This window comes from Natator depressus, chromosome 20 (genome assembly GCF_965152275.1).
Source record: "Natator depressus isolate rNatDep1 chromosome 20, rNatDep2.hap1, whole genome shotgun sequence".
Lineage (NCBI taxonomy): Eukaryota > Metazoa > Chordata > Testudines > Cheloniidae > Natator > Natator depressus.
In genome coordinates this window covers 17,172,639-17,192,653 of record NC_134253.1, presented here as the reverse complement: position 1 = coordinate 17,192,653, position 20,015 = coordinate 17,172,639, and the positions used below count along the sequence as shown (strand labels likewise).

Below are 20,015 nucleotides of genomic sequence, written 5' to 3'. Positions count from 1 at the left end.
GAATCCCATGAAACTGACTGATATGTTTTGCAGACTGCCAAGGCTGAAGATTAGGTTAGTCATTGTGATTGGTATTTTGTTGACATGTAAGGTCAGTGTCTATGTTATTACTTTACCACAAGTTATACAAACTGAGGAAGATACTGACAGATGCAGTAGCTAGTGCACTTCAGACTCAACATTACGTTCATTAGAATTGGTAATTTGGTTCAAGCTAAGGCTGGGGGGGTGGGGTTGGTTTTGTGACAGAATAAATTAGGAGTCTTGCTGTTTTACGAGACAATGGAATTTATGTTGAAATCTTAATTTTGTATTTCCTAATATTGTTTGCATTGGAAACTGAGAAATGAGTGATGGGCATGACTGGAACTCAGGTCAATGCAGCTGTTTGGAAATAGTGATGCCAGTGGTGTAACCCGCCTGCAGGGGCACTCTTATTCCAGTAGAAGAGTGGGTTACTGGGGGTGGTTTAGCTTAAACCCCTTCCTCAATTGATATAAACCAAACCAAGGCCCTTTGGATACTGAACTCAGTGTCCACGAGCATCAGACCCATGCAGCTAGAAAGTCTGAATTTTAACCATTCACTTAAACCAAAAAATATTTTCCCACACCAACAAGGCCAAAGGCTCTTAAGTAATTGAAGCACTGGAAATGTTACCTACAGCCTAAACTCTATTTGTGCTGTTCTAGGTTGCCACTAGTGGGGGCTCATTTTCCTCTTGCTAGACTGGATCAATTGCCTCCTTAAAATCAGATTTATTCTTCAATGCACCACCTTGTTAAAGGCATACACAGCTCATTCACACCAATCTCACTACAATCTAGAATTCACCGGTCGGTGCTGGAGGTAATGTAATCTACCATTCTGAGACGATGGAATTCTTGAGAGCAGATAGGGCTGCTTATAGGATTAGAGAGATGCTATAAACAGGTTATTTTTCTCTTCATTTTTGTCAGAAGACAAAGGAAAAGGAAATAAAATGGCCTGCTAAAGTGGTGTAAGATGACAAGGCAGTGTGAGCAATCCAAAAAGCAGGTTTTATTGAAATACAAACAAAATTACAGCCATGGACAGCTTTTAGGAACAGCATTTCCAAAACATGGGGAACAAAACAAAAGCTCAAACTCAGGTTATTTTCACCCCTGAGAAATGAACTAAACTCTTAACAGTGTCTCTTTTCTCTACATGGCTCATTGTTTTAGCTTTATGCAGTGTAACATTACGGCGCTGTGCAACGCGCAAACAAACGCACAGTGATGTCCCCAAAAGCACTTAAGTGCAGCCAAAGCAGCTCCCTCCACAATGCTGATTTGAGCGCGTTTGGCCAGGTTTCCCGGTAGCCTCCATTCTTCTTCAGGGGCGCTCCTGGGTAATCTTGAAAATCTGCTACCAAGTTGTGGGACCCCATTTTCACAAGTGCATCTAACCAGCGCAGGAATGGTGGCCCAGCGGCTATTAGCTAGTACCACTGTTGCTAATGGCCCTATGTACCCATAATCAGACTAGCAAGTTGTAGGTTTTCAGCCCATCCTGAACACTTCCACAAATAAAACTTTAGCTCAACGCACTTGTTTTTTTTTTTTTTTTCAATAAAGGAAACCAGAGAGTAACTTTTGCCAACGGGCTTCTCAAACTTCCCCTTGTTTCTAACCCTGGAGGAGCATCAAGTTGCTGGGTGGTCAGGTGAAGCTTTTTTGTAAGGAAGACCACCACTGATTTATCCTGCATACAGACATTCTGCCCCAGCTCACTGCTGTCCTGTGCCTTGAGACAGTCACTCCCACCACCGCAAAGCTGCTGCGACATGCTACCACAAGTGCAAGGGCACCAAGGAACTGGGCCCCGTCTCTCTCTGCAGGAGGCACTCTCCAAACACCAGATCTGGCTCCGATTTTGGAAAAGGGCTATATTTCTACACAAGGCAGATGGTGCTGGGCAGTCTCTGACAGCATAGCCCTGGTTTCCAGCTCAGGTACAAGTGCCTTTGGTGGGTCCTAACTAATCCTAACTAACCCAGGATAACTAACATGGAGAGAGGGTTGAAAAGAATCAATAGGATTGATTCCTCACAATCCAAACCCACAAATGAAAAATGTGCGGGTGTTAGAGCAGCAGAGAGCTTGTAACCTCAAGAGACAAGAGCAGCTGAGTGCAGAGTTCAGGAGCGCTTTGCCTAACTCTGCCAGAGCAGAGGGGACATCAGAGTAGGTTTCCTTTTCTCTAAGATGTCCCCTTGCAGTTGCAGTACCTTATCTGCAATCTACTAGATAAAAGGTTATAAACAGCTTGCTTCTATTGCAGTTAGGCTCCCCCAAACTGCCAGACCCCTTTTGGGTATGCTTTGAAAGGGGGAGGGGTGTGTGTGTGTATGTTGGTTATTTATTGCATGGATCTTTTAGATCAAAACTCAACCCAGCTTCTGATAACAAGTTAGCTGTAAGGTCACATGTACATTATGTTAACGCCCTACTAAGGTGGGGCAGGCAGGGTAAGGTCAGAGCTTGTCAGTATGAGTGCTGCAGGTGACAGGCTGGGACAAGACACAGCATTGACTGACAACAGGGGATTATTTCCATGATCACACAGTGGGGGAAGGGGTACTCTGCCCTAAACCCAGCTGAGAATTTTCTTGCCCTTTAATCCTGGAGAGTGGGAGTTTGAGAAACATGCAGCTTTGGCCTAACTGCTCCACTGAAGCCAGCGCCTTCCACTAGCGTCACCAGGAGCAGTCAGGGTCTCTACACACGGAAGTCTCCCAGAATAGCGACATCTGTCTCAGGCCCCGTGCAGACATACTGTTCTAGAATACGAGTGCCTTTTTCTCATTTAGCTTAATCCACTTTGGAGGTGGATTAAGTTTTAAACTAAATTAGAAAACGATACTCTTATTCAGCAGTAAATGTCCACACAGGGAGTTAATCCAGAACAGCTATTTCAATAACTTTCCCACTGTAGACAAGCTTGAAGGCCAACACCAAGCCCTTTGGGAAATCCCAGAGGTAGCTCCACGCAACGCTGTTTCAGTTCCTGCCCTGGTGCTGATGGGCACGCTCAGTGTCTGAGGTCTGTGCACCTTCCTGCCTCCACAAATCTTTGAGGCAATGAATCAGAATAGCTAGCCTAAAAGAAGTCCCATGACATCTGTCCTCTGGAGGTGAACATGCTGACCTAACAGGACACGCAGAATGTATTCTATGGAGGCGCTACAGACTGCGCCAATCTGGAGTGCGGAGGTTAGTGACATGCTGCCACTATGTACAATTGTTAGGGAGAGTTATTCTGCATACACTGGGATCTCCACAGACTAGTTTTAATGGCCAAACTAAAGATGTATAGTTTGCTTTGCTGCTAAGAAGTTGACTACTTAACTCTGCCCTCAAGAGAAATATGTTCAAGTTGCAAAGACTTAAAAAAACTACGCAACAAGTTTTATCACAGAGCTGCTGCTAATGGAGGGGAAGGTGCTATTACCCGTTATCACAACTTTTTAGACATTGCTCTCATCAGGTTTGCAAGTGGGACCTACTAAACCACATTGCCAGGAGTGGAACACTGAAATCCCTCCCAAGAGAGTATCTCGTGGATACAACAATGGGTGTATGAAGAGCTCACTAACCAGAGCACATATTTATTTCTTGTCAGAATGGCAGGGTGGCAAAAGCGGATTTTGCTACACTTGCCTTCTGACCAAACACACTTCACTCCCTCAAAGGGCCAGCCCTATAGTTGTTTCCACGGTGACAAGCGGATGTCAAGCGCAGGATTATTCTTCCTGTACAGGATCAAGCAGTGATGCTCGGCTAAGAGCACGGAGGGGCCTTTGCTCTTTACTCAGAATATCAAATCTTCTCTTTTGTGCGGTGGAGGGGAACAGGACAAGACAGGTTTGACTAGAATGTGATGGCCAGATCCTATGCTGGCTGACATGCAGATGCTGGAGCCAGCTGGGGATAGAAATATCTTCTAGTGTAATTAATGCAGGCTAAGGACTACTTGAAATTATGCTGACTACCACAGTTCTCCCGAGACTGCTCTTTGGGCCAAGAATGGCTGGAGTGTATGTTGCTTTAGGGAGGCCCACTCCAGCACTTCTCTGCCCCAGGAGAAGGGAGCAGGTAGCATGAAACTCGTTATGATGTCAGGGAAATTCCTGGCTGCCCTCTGTTCCCTTTGCTCTGCTGGACAGACACAGATGGGACAGAGCTACAGACCAGGATCTGGCTGGATATTCTCACGCTTTAATGTTGTCCAGATCACGTGACACCAGGTGTTAGACTGGGTGGATGTTCCAGGATGCGTAATGTTCCTGCCACCCCAGCCCTGTTCTTACAACAATTAACATTCCCTCACCTTCTCCATGAAGCACAAGGACACCCACACATGCCCCTACTCAGAACTAAATGGCACTCCCTGTGACGGAGTACAAAAATCATTTGCAAGTCCCCACAGCCCAAGAGAGTCTGAGCGAGACTAGAGAGGGGCACCAGGCCAGAGGTGCTCAAGCAGCAGCATGCACTGGGCATCACATATGTGAAGTGTGGTGTTAGGGCTGCCACGGTGGGAGGGCACAGTGCAACTGTTTTATTGATAAGGCAGCCACTTTTCAGCAGAATCCCCCATCCCAGCTCTCTTACAGATGAACTTTTAGGCCTAATCTAAACAGCAATGAGAATATTTTGTTTTAAGACTTTTTGCTTTGACTCCCCCATACACCATCTACAGTCTGAATGGCAGCTCCTTTTTCACATCTAGGTGGGTGCGCATAACAGGCAGGCCTTAGAGCTACAGCTGATCTGATCCTGGGACACACAAACACATTCAAGGTCTCTGGAGGGAAACAGAGGGAACCAAACATTCAGGTGCCTAACTCCCCATCGGGGAGAGATGTACCACCGAGAGCTTACCCCCAGTGTGAGCTCACATGGAGCAATGGTCTGACCTGGCACAGCAATCCCTATGAGAGGGACGTACCATCAGCACCATGCAGTGGTAAACAGCTGCAACGCATTTAAATCCAAAGACATGCAGGGCTTGAGCAATGATTTACACAAACACCCTACAGGAGGTAACTTGTAGAGCATGCTGATCCAGACAGTTTGAACTCTGCTAGCTCCTTGGCATCAGCGTGTGTGGAGTTAGTTTTTGAGGGTTTGATCTCTGATATCAAGGGTTAACAGCATTCTGTCTAATTACCTTGGTCGGGATAATTTTGGGACAGCAGCCGATATGTGAAGAACAGTTCTGCAGGAAGGTTAGGGCTGCGAGTGCTTAGCCAACACAGAGGGAATTTATAAGTCTGAGTCTCCTAACCAGCACCTCACATTTCTAAAGGAAACAGATGATGAGCACTCAATAGCAGCCTCTTCTCTGGTCTTCAGTTACCGGCTCCTGCAATTAGATTAAAAAGCAAGACATTTTAGATAGTCAACAATAGCAGCTCTAACATCATCCCCCAGTTGTAAGCAACAGACAAGCTGCTTTGGACTCAGTCTAGGTCCACAAGCTACCCCCTCACCAAAGTCAATCACTGTGTTGAAACGCAGACACTTGGACTGTTCTTGCACACTCGTGCTCACAGCCAGGCAGTTTGCGGTCTCCCCAAAGCAGCGACGCAGCACTCCTCATGCTACCACCACCAGAGCACAAGCAACTCCTGTACTAGCACAGGGAGCTAGCGTTTTGCTCCTTGGTCAGCACACCAGGGAGTAGGGGAATGGGACTGGAGGCCTGGATAAGGGCTTAGGGGCCCTTTCATATACACAGAGAAGGGGGCAGTTTATTAGACAAACTGTTCTCTGTTTACAAGCAACATGCAGGAAAAGCTCCTTAACTGGGGGAAGCAGATGTCTGACTGCTCTATATAGAGTCCCAGTGTATGGTGACGATGCTCTTATTCCTGCCCCTTTGGTTGTGCTCATGCAAGATCAGGACTAGTGCCCAACCTGAGCCCAGAGCTCAGCATTAGTTCCTTCCCAAAAATAGACCCAGCCTGTCTGGCTGGAGCTCCAACACCTTCAGTGGAATGAAAACCAAGCAACCGTCCTTACTGCTGTGTCTTTGGGAGCCGACCCAGCAGAACAAGGCTGATGCCATGCATCAGCCCATAGTGCAATGATTCATTAAGAAAGATCAAATATGAAGCACAGGTACGTTCTGTAGGTCTCCAGGAAGCCCTGCTAGACTGGATCCTCACCACACCTTGGCTAGAAAGCTGGCTAAAGCTTTATATGACCAGCTGCTCTATTTGGGCACGTTAAGGGTCGTTACCACAGACTTGGAGTAAGTCCTTCTGCTTTAGCTCACTCTCAACCAATCCAAATGTACACAGACACATCTGAACTCATCTCCAGTGTGTGTTTATCAATGCTGTGACCTTCAGGCACTGAGCTAAGCCATTCCCCCTTTCACCCAAGTATCCTCCTTAGAAAACCTCATCTCACAAGATTAATATACTAGAAAATCTAATCAGATACAGGTGCACACAATCCCAAGGTGGCCTGCCCATACAGCGACAAGACTGATTGCAGGTTTTGTCTGTGAAATGTTCCAGTACCTGTCCAATGATACCTGTGGACTCTCCACCTGAAATCAGGACACCTACTGTCCAGCATCTGGAAATGGTCGACTATTCCATACCACAGCCAGCCAGCCCATAGTGATGACCGTAGCAAAAGCTGATGAGCAGTCATTTTTCAAGTACCAATTTCCCATCCATGCACCTCAGCATAAAAAAAAAGCAGAGGGCTGCCGACAACACACCCTGTACTCCCTAGACACATGCACCCAGCAGATTTTATTGTGAAATTGGTACAATATCCTGGGCTGCCTGGCTTTTTAATCATGGGAGGTGATTAAGCATCTGGTTGTACCTAATCGGTCTGCTTAAAAAGGAGTCCAAAAGAGGTGTTTTCAAGGCAAAATGCAAGCTTCACTGCTGCTGTAAGTACTGGAACATTTTTAAAGTTTAGCTCTGGCTTGAAAAGCGAGGATATTAGACAGTTCCCTTTACTCTGACCTGCCACTTATGTGCATTTGTTTGTTATCTTTCTGCTTACTTTACTGACCAAACTACTTCTGCTAGCACTGCAAAGCCGGCAAAGCTGAGAGGGAGAGCTGGCTTGCGTATAGCCAGATTAGTCAAACTGAGTTCCAGCTGCAGAATCTCTAATTCTTGGCAATGCACAAGCCAGCGTGACTTTCAGATTCTTACTTGGATTCTAAGCTCTTTGGGGAAGGGACTGTCTTTTTGTTCTCTGTTTGTACAGCCCTTAGCACCATGAGATCCTGGTTGTAACAACGATATAAATAATATCATCATGAATTTTCTGGCCTAACACCTGAGGAAAACTTGGGAATTAATCATCTCTCTTGTTCCCCCGCCCATGTGTTTTATGTAAGGCTGCTTTTGACAGGACAACTGCACTTAAAGGGTAAAAAAAAAATACCCTGCTTGGTGCAAAGAAGGAGTCGATTAGCATAGTGTATTACAATTTTCAGATTTTTCTTAAATCAGATTGCAACCAGACTATTAGACGTTATGCTTTTGAAATGTATTCATCGCTCAGCACCTCAGAGTTACAGTTACATGAATCCTGACCTACTAGCTCAAAATACAGTGATAAAAATAAACTACAGAAATAAGCTTCACACCAAGCCCCCATTTATGTGGAGTGTGTTTTGTACTGCAAATAACTGTGTCCACGATGCTGCATTCTCAGTTCATTCACGCTTTTGCCTGGCAATTTACAGCAGGCGTCAAGTAACGTGTGTATTTCAATGGGGATCTCCTGCAAAAGTGGAGGCCTTTTTTTTTTAAACTGGCAAATTCCTACCCAAAGTGTAAACCGCAAAAATGCTATTTTGTGCTTCTCCATCACCTTTCATCTGAGGATGCGTTATAAGTTGCATGTTTATCTTCTCAGCTAACTAGTAATACTTAACTTGCAGGGTAAGTATTACCATCCCTCCATTCTGTAGATGGGGAAACTGAGGCACGGGGAGCTTAAGTAACTTGCCCAAGATCAAGGAGACAGTCTCTGTAGCAAGTGGGGCTCACACTGGGAACAGATGCTCAGATCACAGAAACTCTGTCATATACTCAGAAGTAAAAGACCATAATCCTCCCCAATGTTTAAACTAATGGCTACTTCAAAGGAATTCTCTTGCAAAATCTTGCTTTCTTTCAAGCCACAGGCATCCCCGGAACAGGACAGCTTTATGGCCAGTCCGTCACGGCTACAGTTTGACAAGGGGACCAAGAAAAACGCTCAATGGGTCACACCTCCTTCCAGTTAATGCTTGTTGCTGTTTAAGGGGTAAAAGATTTTCAATTAAGTATAGTGTAAGTACATGAAACTCCCTCCCTAAGATCCAAATGGCATGGAATACCACCAGGCTGTTTAATAATAGTTACCCTGAACTCAATGCTTTGGGAATCGGGTTCTTGGGACACTGGGCAACTGAATCAGTTTTTAAAGAACAAAACCTTGTGAAGAGTCATATGTGGCAAGAGCTCATAAGAGCTGCAATACTGGGTCAGATCATATTCCATCTTGCTCAGTATCCTGTCTCCAACAGTAGCCCCTACCAGAGCTTCAAGGGGAGTAAACACAACAGAGCAATTATGGAGTGATCCATCCCTCTCTTCCACTCCCAGCTTCTAGCAGTTACAGATTTAGAGTCACCTAAAGCATGGGGTAACATCCCTTATCATCTTGGCTAATAGCTATTGATGGAGCTATCCTCCATGAACTTATCCACTTCTTGCTTAAGCCCAGTTACACTTTTGGTCACCACAACATCCCATGTCAATGAGTTCCACAGGTTAGTTGTGCACGGTGTGAAAAAGTACTTCCTTTTGTTTGTATTAAATCTACTGCCTATTCATTTGATCAGGTGACCCCCTGGTTTTTGTATTGTGTGAAATGGTAAATAATGCTTCTCTATTCACTTTTTCTACAACAATCATGATTTTATAGGCCTCTATCACATCCCGCTTAGTCATCTTTTTAGTCTCTCCTTGTATGGAAGCCATTCCAGACCCTGGGTAATTTTTGCTTCTCTTTTCTGAGCCGTTTCCAGTCCCCACAGCCTGACATCTGCGGATCGGAGATCCACGTCCCCTCCACTAGCAGGACATGTGGTGGACAGGAAAGCACGGCAGCCATGCAGCAAAGGGCTGAGACAGGGCATTCAGAGTAAGGCATGGAGCTGAAGCTCAGGATCTGACTTTGGGAGGGATAACAGCCATTTCAGCTCATCAGGGATGGACTCAGATGACTGAGAAAAATGCCAAGTCTTGAGCCCACACTCCCCAACAACTACAATAGACTCATCCATAGACACCATTGGGAACAGACCCAGGCTTGTATATAGGGGAAATTACCAACATTTACTCCAGGGGGAATTTTGTGCCACAACACAGTGCAGAATTTGCACATAATTTCATTTCCCCCCTCCCCCCAGAGCAGAATTAGTGCTGCAAAGCTGCTGGCTGTCAGTAGCAGATGCGGGACCTAGCAGAGCCTGGCTCTCCAGCTTGCAAATACATGACACTGCCAGGGCGAGGGGGAGCTGGACTTTTCCATGCAGGTGCAGTTCCCAGCATGTCCTGAAGGAAGAAAGTGGCATGCAGGAAACTCTGTACAAGCCTGGGACCCAGCATCAGGCTGTTTCTCCCTCTGGATCCCTGGGTTCTGGGTGGTAGGGGGTGCAGGTGTCTGGGGCACCCCCTTAGTCCCCCACAGCTGGACTCTGGGAGGGTAGGGGGTGTGGATGCCTAAGACTGGAGGGACAGAGATTTCTCCCAAAGATGGGCCCAGCTGATGTGTGTGACACACACAGACAGGTGCCCAACAAAAGCATAACAGAGAAACAGGAACTGGGTTGCTGTAGGAGTTTCTTTGACTCTCTACTCCTGGGGGAATCTTTTTTGCTGTCTGTATTGTTACAGACATACTGGCTGACAGGTAGTTTGAAAGAAGATACCAAAATAATTGAAACTGGTGTGATTATATTATTATTTTGACAAATAAAATATACAGAATTTTAAAATATTGTGTGCAGAATGTTTAATTTTTTAGTGCAGAATTCCCTAAGGAATACACATTACTACACCACTAAGTGGGTGACTTCCTACGTGAACACTTATTCCAAACAATGGCCTTTTTCGTTTAGATTACATCCCCTTGGAAGTAACACTGGTAGGTTTTCCTGGATAGACACACCCTAGCTCTGAGATTTCAATCAAGTTTTGCAAAACCAACCAAATGCTACAGCTGCTGCACACGTGTACAGCGTCCACTGACTTCAGTAGCAGCTGAACCCGAAGAGCTACAACTGTGCTGAGCTCCACTGTGCCAAACTCAGCCCTGTTTGTAAGCCTCGACTTTTGTTCAACCAAGAGCGGTGAACAATTTAAATGTCAGATGCTACAGTAATGGGGGCAATACATGGAGCCTGACAACCTTTGACACAATGCCACCTACAGCAAAATAAAACCTGGATACAGAAGACACTCCATCCACTACAGAAATGCAGCTGCTTCTAGGGAGGATTGTGTTACAGAGCTCTCCATCTCCACTTGCTGATGGTGGTAATAAAATCATTTCAGTTTATGTAGGGGAATGCTGACACACGGAATAAAAATACAGAGAAAAGTTATCCCGTTCCACTTTGAGCTAACATGTAGGTCCCAGCTTACAGCATGAGGAGACCACCAGCCGTTGTACTTACTGCTTTTCCAGGGTAGGCTATATGGTAAGGACTTAGGTGCTCTCATTCCTGACATTAGGTTACTGTTCTCTTCCATTACTACGCTGGACCCAGGGCTGAAAGAGATCAAATACAAATTATCCTACACATGTGTACTTCTTTTAGCCAAGTACCTTTTACTATAAATATTCAAGTATTTTTCTAAAACTGAAGACAACAGAGTATGTTAATTTAAACAAACCTTCATGCAATCAGAACAGTTACTTCTCCTCGCAAAGGCTAGAGAAAAGTGTGCAACATGTTGATGCCATCTACTTTGACTAAAATCCCCAGAATCAGTCATCCAGACAAGAAAGAAATAAGCCAAAGACAGCAAGAAAAACCAGAGTTAAAGCTTGATTATCAGTATTGCACTGCCCTCAACTGTAAATGGCATCTCAGCACACATGCCCTAGTCATCTCTATACATGCAGACTTCATGCAGACGTCTAACAGTGAATGCCAGTGAAAATGAGATAGGATCAGAGGCTAAAATAGGGAAAGAACAAGTTAAAAATTACTTAGACAAGTTAGATGTCTTCAAGTCAGCAGGGCCTGATGAAATACATCCTAAAATATTCAAGGTGCTGTCTGAGGAGATATCTGAGCCATAAGCAATTATCTTTGAAAAGTCATGGAAGACAGGAGATTCCAGAGGCCTGGAAAAGGGGCAAATATAGCGCCAAATCTATAAAAAGGGGAATAAGGACAACTTGGGGAATTACAGACCAGTCAGCTTAACATCAGTACCCGAGAAGATAATGGAGCAAATAATTAAGCAATCAAATTGCCGAATCCTAGAAAATAATAAGGCGATAAGGAACAGTCAGCATGGATTTGCCAAGAACAAATCGTGGCAAAACCAACCTAATAGCTTTCTTTGACAGTGTAACAAGCCTTGTGGATGGGGGAGGGTAATGGTAGATGTGGTGTATCTTAAGTTTAATAAGGCTTTTGATATGGTCTCGCATGACCTCCTCATAAACAAACTAGGGAAATACAACCTAGATGGAGCTCCTACAAGGTGGGTGAATAACTGGTTGGAAAATCGTTCCCAGAGAGTAGGTGGCTCACAGTCAAGCTGGAAGGGCATAATGAGTGGGGTCCCACAGGGATCAGTTCTGGGTCCGCTTCTGTTCAGTATCTTCATCAGCAATTTAGATAATGGCATAGAGAGCACATTTATAAAGTTTGCAGACAACACCAAGCTGCAAGGGGTTACAAGTACTTTGGGGGATAGGATTAAAATTCAAAATGATCTGGACAAACTGGAGAAATGGTCTGAAGTAAATAGGATGTGCAACACTCCATATTCATCATAGTGTTATTATTAGGATCATTGATTATGGCATAATTATGATGTTTTGTACAAGATCGGTCATGTAAGGTGTCATTGGAAAAATTATGATTTGCTGAATATGATTATCCTATTTGTATGCATGAATATTGACTAGGTATCTGTATTTCAAAGGGGCTTACTCTGGAAAACACCCACAGCCAGCCTTTCAGGTACAACAGTGAAGAAGCCAAACAGTGCTAATGGCTCATCAACAAAGACAATGGACTGTGGAATAGCTTAGCCTTCCTGTGGAAGGCCACTCTGTAAGTTATGGCTGCTATGACTCTGCAAGGGCACGTGACCAGACCATGCTTCTGGACTCCATTTGGGGTACCTGAATTTTTCCACAAACTGGTCTGGGAACCAAGTTTGAAACAGAGCTCCTGCCATATGAAAAAGCTATATAAGGCAAGGAGTGACATCGTTGGTTGTTCTTCACTTCCCCACAACTCCACAGAGAGAAGCTCTAAAAGAAAAAGTCTTGGAACAGGGTAGGAGATCCCAAGCTGCAAAACAAATGCAGCTTGTCCCTTAAGAATCTGCAAGCCTGACTATCATCAGCCTAGGGTGAGAATTTGTTAATTCATATCCAATCTTTCTAGTATTTTCGGCTTATAGTTTGCAGTTCTGTTTATTTACGAGGTAATCTGCTTTGGTCTGTTTTCTATCATTTATAATCTCTCTTTTGTAGTTAAACTTTTTTGCTTTATCTAAACTGGTATGCCTGTGACCAAAGTGTCTGGGGAAAAATCTCAGCCTGGTTAACACAAGTATGCATTGTCCTCTCCACATTGAAGGAATGGCGAACTGGGTAATAAATTCATACTGATTGGGGTTTTGATCAGGGCGGGATGGTACAGCTCTGGGGTCCCAGACTGGGGGTTATTTTGGCTGTAGCCTCTCTATTGCTGGATCATGCAGTGGCTGTCCAAAGCCTGCATGAAACTGCAGCTGGGTGTGTCCCTGCCTGTGTGAATGCTGCTGGGAATGTAGGTCCAGGAGCCGTCTATAGCCTGTGACAGCAGCACAGTGCTGAGAGGGAGCCCAGGCTGGTGAGTCAGTGGGCTCAGTGGAACCCCAGTCCCAGGTGGCACCCCTGGGGGAACCCGTCACAGGATGAAATTCAATAAGAACAAATTCAGAGTACTCCACTATCAGTTGCACACATACAAAATGGGAAATGACTGCCTAGGATGGAGTACTGAAGAAAAGGATCTGAGGGTCATACTGGATCACAAGCTAAATAGGAGTCAACATCATTCTGAGATGCATTAGCAGGAGTGTTGTAAGCAAGACGCGAGAAGTAATTCTTCTGCTCTACTCCATGCTGATTAAATGTCATCTGGAGTATTGTGTCCAATGATTGGTGCCACATTTCAGGAAAGATGTGGACAAATTGAAGGAAGTTCAGAGAAGAGCAACAAAACTGATTAAAGGTCTAGAAAACATGACCTATGGGGAAAGATTGAAAAAAATTGGGTTTGTTTAGCCTGGAGAAGAGAAGACTGAGGAGGGACATAACGGTTTTCAAGTAGAGAAAAGGTTGCTACAAGGAAAAGGGAGAAAAACTGTTCTCTTTAACCACTGAGAATAGGACAAGAAACAATGGGCTTAAATTTCAGCAAGGGCGGTTTAGGTTTGACAGGAAGTTTTTCCTTTTGTCCAAGTGGTTGAGCACTGGAATAAATTGCTTAGGGAGGTTGCAGAATCTCCATCACTGGAGATTTTTAAGAGCAAGTTAGACAGACAGCTGTGAGGGATGGTCTAGATCAGTGGTTTTCAAACTTTTTTTCTGGTGACCCAGTTGAAAAAAAATTGTTGATGCCCGCGATCCAAAGGAGCTGGGGATGAGGAGTCTGGGGTGTGGGCTGCGGCCAGGAATGAGGGGCTCAGAGTGTGGGAGGGGGTCAGGGCTCTGGGCTGGGGCTGCAGGAGGGGGCTCAGAGCTGGGGCAGGGGTGTGGTGTTATCTCGGGAGGCTCCTGGTCAGCGGTGCAGCTGGGGTGCAGAGGCAGGCTTCCTGCCTTTCCTGGCACCACGGACAACACTGCACCCCGGAAGCGGCCAGCAGCATGTCTGGCTCCCAGGCGCAGGGGTGCAAGTAGCTCCGCATGGCTCTCGCCCACAGGCATTGCCCCACCCAGCTCCCACTGGCCGGGAACTGGCCAATGGGAGTGCAGAGCCGGTGGTCGGGGCGGGGGCAGCGCATGGAGCCCTGGGGCTCACCCCCCACCTAAGAGCTGGACCTGCTGCTGGCCGCTTCCAGGGCACAGTGCAGTGTCGGAACAGCTAGGGACTAGCCTGCCTTAGCTGGGCAGCACCACCGACGGGACTTTTAACAGTCAGCAGTGCTGACGAGAGCCGCTGCGACCCAGTGCCCTTCATTCCGCAACCCAGTTCTGGGTCACGACCCGCAGTTTGAAAACCACTGGTCTAGAGAATACTTAGTCCTGCCATGAGTGCATGGGACTGGACTAGAGGACCTCGAGGTCCCTTCAGCCCTACAATTCTATGTCACTGTTACAGGCTGTAGAAGTTCATATGTTGATGACCTCTGATTAGACAGGTAAGGCACAGTACAATGATTTGGGTGTTCAGGGGTGAGACAGAGATAATGACCAGACACATTATGCTTCATTTTCCAATCCCGCATTGTGATTACACAAACAACAAAATGATTATTTCTGACTCAGGTCATGAGAGATTAGATTAGCTGTCAGAAGTTTAAGCCTAAATTGCTTAACAGCTGACATCAGTCTGCATTTCTATCAAGCCCAGCATAACAGTTTAGCGTTTAATAACCCCCCACACACACAAATACAGAACCAGTGGGGATTGAACCCACGACCATCAGCACTAATAGTACTACGGTAGAACTAGAGGAGTAACCATTATCTGGTAGCAACAGTATGTTCTTATACTCTCATATGGATCTGCCACTAAAAGGAGACAGGGAACATTGACCCAGGGGCAGAGGACTGTTGAGTCATGCCAGTGGGAACGCCCCCACCATCACCCCAAAAATAGGATTCATAAAGTAAATTGCATCTTCCCAACAACACAGCAGCATGAGTTCAAAGTAGTCTGAAAGCACATCATTTATGGAAAGCACTGTCACAAGAAATACACCTTTTGCTACCTGTTGTTTACGCCACTACTGAACGTGCCCCAAACGAAAGTAGAATTTGATTGCTCCTGTAGATCTGCCAAAAGGAAACAGACATCACTGTGGCTCAGTACCGAGTAACTTCTGCAAGCGTCATAGCAACATCAAATAAGAAATACGACAGAGACGCTGCTAGGTTTACAAAACGGAATGAGAATTTTCTAAGGCTTGGCATAAGTGACAGCAGAGCAGACATTTAACTGAGAAATATAAAGTGTAAAGGTTATCATCAATTTCCATTTTCATCAAAGCACAGATGGTGCAACAGACTATATGGAAAACAACAGAAGTTTGTAAAGAATAGAAGGCATGTGGAAGAGCCTGTGAAGCAGGGGAACTTAATTTGTTCAGGGACAGTATAATTGGGTGTCCCAACACATGATCTGTGCAGAAGGATCTATGGGACCTCTCTCTCCTAGTCCATGTGACTTCTTTGGGGACAAGAAGAAGGGAATAGCAGGCGCTGACAGCCCGTGTCCTCAGCCTACTTCCTTACCTCTATCCCAATCTTCGTCACATGGGGGCGACTGCCACATGCTGACAATGTTCATCTTCTCTCCCTGGCAGTTATTTGAGTGACTCACTTAAAGCAAAGAAGAGTCTTAGTGAGAAAATCTTTTTGGATAAAATAAAATCCTATTTTAGGTACATTAATCATTTTTTGACCTAGCTGTAGAATAGCTCTAGGCCTTGGAGAGGAGCAGCATACACTGGAAGCTGATCAGGTACTCCCCTAGTCTTAGGAGCAAAACTCTTGAGGCCAGGGATGGGCATTTTGAAGGTAGCAAAGGGATACAAAATCCATGAGAACCCTTTGGTGGGCCATACCTTAAGAGGCTATATATTGTCTAACTCAGAAAGGTTTGCTACAACACCGAATGTTTGGCAAGCCAAATCAAATGATCTGGCAGGGTGGATGTGGCCCCCATTTGCCAATGCCTGTTTTAGGCCTTTTCTAAAGCTAAACAATTCTGCACACATCTTTCAGCAATGGTGCAGCTGCTCCAACATACGAATTGGGAGAGGGTTCAGGTGTGTTTCTACTGTCATGTCACAAAAATCTTCTCAGGGTTTTTTCACTACTGTCATGCTCTAAGCCCTGTCTACATTAACATGCACATCATTGCTATCTTCAGTACAACTCTACATTTGCCAGAGAATAGGTATGTTTTCCAGTGTAGTGATAGCCGTATAGATATCAGTGGGGGGAAGAACTGGAACACGACCCACATAACCAAGTGATTTAGGTGCTGGGCTGACAGACCTGGATAGTGAACTCCTCATCACAGAGCAGACAGCATGGGCAGTGGTAGGGAAGCTTCTCCATAGTCCCCTCCCCAACTTGCCCCACTCTGAACTGGAGGAACCCAACTCCTGTTGGGAAAGTTATTCAGCCTCCCTGGCTCAGTCATGGCTTTTCTGCTAAGATAGTCAAGTAGGATGTAACAGAAGGGAGGATTGTTATGATCTAGACACTTGTCCATTAAGAACTGGACTGAGACCAATTTATTTCACATATGCCACTAGACAGGCTATAAAGATTTTCGGTCACTATCAGGTCAGATCTGCACTGGAGACCCACCTCTCTCATGGCCACTATCTTTCCTCTCTAAGCCATCCAGATTCCCAACTAGATCTCATTCAACACACACAGTTTATGGCATAATGCACAGTTCCCATTTTAATGCTAAAATCTCTGGCAGATAACACATGTAATGCAAGCCAGTTGCTTCTCAGATGCTTAGGAGAATTTCCATGGACACAGAATGAATGAAACTCAAGCCTTCAAGGACTCCTGCTGCTTCAGGATCATGAAGCACTACAGGTAAAGGGTTGCTTATGGAATAATAGAGCATTAAAACAATCTAACATTAACAGCAAAAGTTACGTTAGAACTCCGTTAGCCCAAGAGTTCCCAAAGTGAGTTTACAGAGCCAAAGGAGTCTACTATTTTCTCACCAATGTCTTCCTCAATGCAGCTTTTGTCATCACAGCTTGATATATGATGGCTGATCTCAGCTCGGGGAACCTGATGGCGGGCATTAAAGGGGCATGTGTCTAGCTGCTTTGCAATTTCAGGGTGGTTCTAGAGAAACAGAAAAAGCATGTGCTATCTCACTGAATTCACCCAAACCCTTGTGTTTTCTAATCACTAGTGAAGGGTTTGTGCAATCTGCATCCAGAAATAGGTTGAAAAAATTAAAACAAGGAAAGTCAAACTTAGTTCAGGTCCTGAGCACAAAAGCAGTGGAAAAACAGCAAAGCATACGCATCCTTTATGCTACAGCCTATGTTTGTTTATTTTTACATTTAAACTACGCCCTGAATTTATCTGGCTGAAGATCAGCCCCAGAACAAGCACAGTGAAACTGTTGCAGTGTCAGCACTGGCATGGTTCAATGCACAGATGAAATTGCCCTAAGAAGCCGACCTGGGGAGTAAGTGCTTTGAAACCCTAAATAATTCAGCCACTTTATTTTTAAATTAAGTAAGCGACAAACTAGAGAACAAGAAGAAAGTCAAGGAAAGTGTGAATGATGGAGGCAACCTAGTGACAGAGGATGTGGAAAAAGCTAATGTACTTTTTTTGCCTCTGTCTTCACGAACAAGGTCAGCTCCCAGACTACTGCACTGGGCAGCACAGCGTGCGGAGGAGGTGACCAGCCCTCTGTGGAGAAAGAAGTGGTTCGGGACTATTTAGAAAAGCTGGACGAGCACAAGTCCATGGGGCTGGATGTGCTGCATCCGAGAGTCCTAAAGGAGTTGGCGGATACGACTGCAGAGCCACTGGCCATTCTCTTTGAAAACTCATGGTGATCGGGGGAGGTCCCGGATGACTGGAAAAAGGCTAATGTAGTGCCCATGTTTAAAAAAGGAAAGAAGGAGGATCCAGGGAACTACAGGCCAGTCAGCCTCACCTCAGTCCCTGGAAAAATCACGGAGCAGGTCCTCAAGGAATCAATTCCGAAGCACTTAGAGGAGAGGAAAGTGATCAGGAACAGTCAGCATGGATTCACCCAGGGCAAGTCATGCCTGACTAATCTAATTGCCTTCTATGACGAGAAAACTGGTTCTGTGGATGAAAGGAAAGCAGTGGACGTGTTATTCCTTGACTTTAGCAAAGCTTTTGACATGGTCTCCCACAGTATTCTTGCCAGCAAGTTAAAAGAAGTATGGACTGGATGAATGAACTATAAGGTGGATAGAAAGCTGGTTAGATTGTCGGGCTCAACGGGTAGCGATCAATGGCTCCATGTCTAGCTGGCAGCCGGTATCAAGTGGAGTGCCCCAAGGGTCGGTCCTGGGGCCGGTTTTGTTCAATGTCTTCATAAATAATCTGGAGGATGGCGTGGATTGCACCCTCAGCAAGTTTGCAGATGACACTAAACTGGGAGGAGAGGTAGATACACTGGAGGGTAGGGATAGGATACAGAGGGACCTAGACAAGTTGCAGGATTGTGCCAAAAGAAATCTGATGAGGTTCAACAGGGACAAGTGCAGAGTCCTGCACTTCGGAGCGAAGAATCCCATGCACCGCTACAGACTAGGGACCGAATGGCTCGGCAACAGTTCTGCAGAAAAGGACCTAGGGGTAACAGTGGACGAGAAGCTGGATATGAGTCAACAGTGTGCCCTTGTTGCCAAGAAGGCCAATGGCATTTTGGGATGTATAAGTAGGGGCATTGCCAGCAGAGCTAGGGATGTGATCGTTGCCCTCTACTCGACATTGGCGAGGCCTCATCTGGAGTACTGTGTCCAGTTTTGGGCCCCACTCTACAAGAAGGATGTGAAAAAATTGGAAAACGTCCTGCGGAGGGCAACAAGAATGATTAGGGGACTGGAACACGTGACCTATGAGGAGAAACTGAGGGAACAGGGATCGTTTAGTCTGCGGAAGAGAAGAAGGAGGGGGGGATTTGATAGCTGCTTTCAACGACCTGAAAGGGGGTTCCAAAGAGGATGGCTCTAGACTGTTCTCCGTGGTAGCTGATGACAGAACGAGGAGTAATGGTCTCAAGTTGCAGTGGGGGAGGTTTAGGTTGGATATTAGGAAAAACTTTTTCACTAGGAGGGTGGTGAAGCACTGGAATGGGTTACCTAGGGAGGTGGTGGAATCTCCTTCCTTAGAAGTTTTTAAGGTCAGGCTTGACAAAGCCCTGGCTGGGATGATTTAGTTGGGGATTGGTCGGGCTTTGAGCAGGGGGTTGGACTAGATGACCTCCTGAGGTCCCCTCCAACCCCGATATTCTATGATAAGTCTCTGCCCGCGCTAGAGCTTAAGTCTTTGCAGTTAATTTAACCCTCCTGAAACAGGAGGGAAGTTACTCAATGTTCCAGCTGAGGCCACATCCATATTGGGAGCATTTTGCCAGTATAGGTAAACTAGTGTGGACATAGAAGAGCACTACTGGCCCCCACTGAATGAAAAGCCTTTACCCTTAGAAAAGAGCAAGAATACAAAGAGGAAGAACCCACTGCTCAGGCTTGCTCTGCATGGCTTTTATATTACTAGAGCTATGTTGGCTAGGGGCGTGATTCCTAACCAATACAATCAGACCAGGACATCATCTTTACACGTGGATGCAGTTATACCGGTATAAGTGCGCTTATACCAGTACAACTAATATACACTAGCACTGGAGAGCTTAAAATAAGATACTAGACTGAGAGGACAAAAGAAAGGAGCAGATTCTCCTCTTAAATATACAGCATTCTCGCCCAGGATAGAAGACTGAGAAGAGGGAGTTGCAGACAG

At 45.6% G+C, this 20,015-nt stretch overlaps 1 protein-coding gene across 1 annotated transcript in view; it reads right to left on the bottom strand.

Moving 5' to 3' along the window:
- LOC141975306 (uncharacterized) overlaps positions 1-20,015 on the bottom strand; it is a 189,798-nt gene that overhangs the window by 108,794 nt on the left and 60,989 nt on the right. Inside the window, 4 exon segments of the mRNA XM_074935603.1 lie at positions 10,706-10,832; positions 15,233-15,296; positions 15,756-15,842; positions 17,219-17,345. Of these exon segments, the coding sequence (XP_074791704.1) occupies positions 10,706-10,832; positions 15,233-15,296; positions 15,756-15,842; positions 17,219-17,345 (405 nt within the window).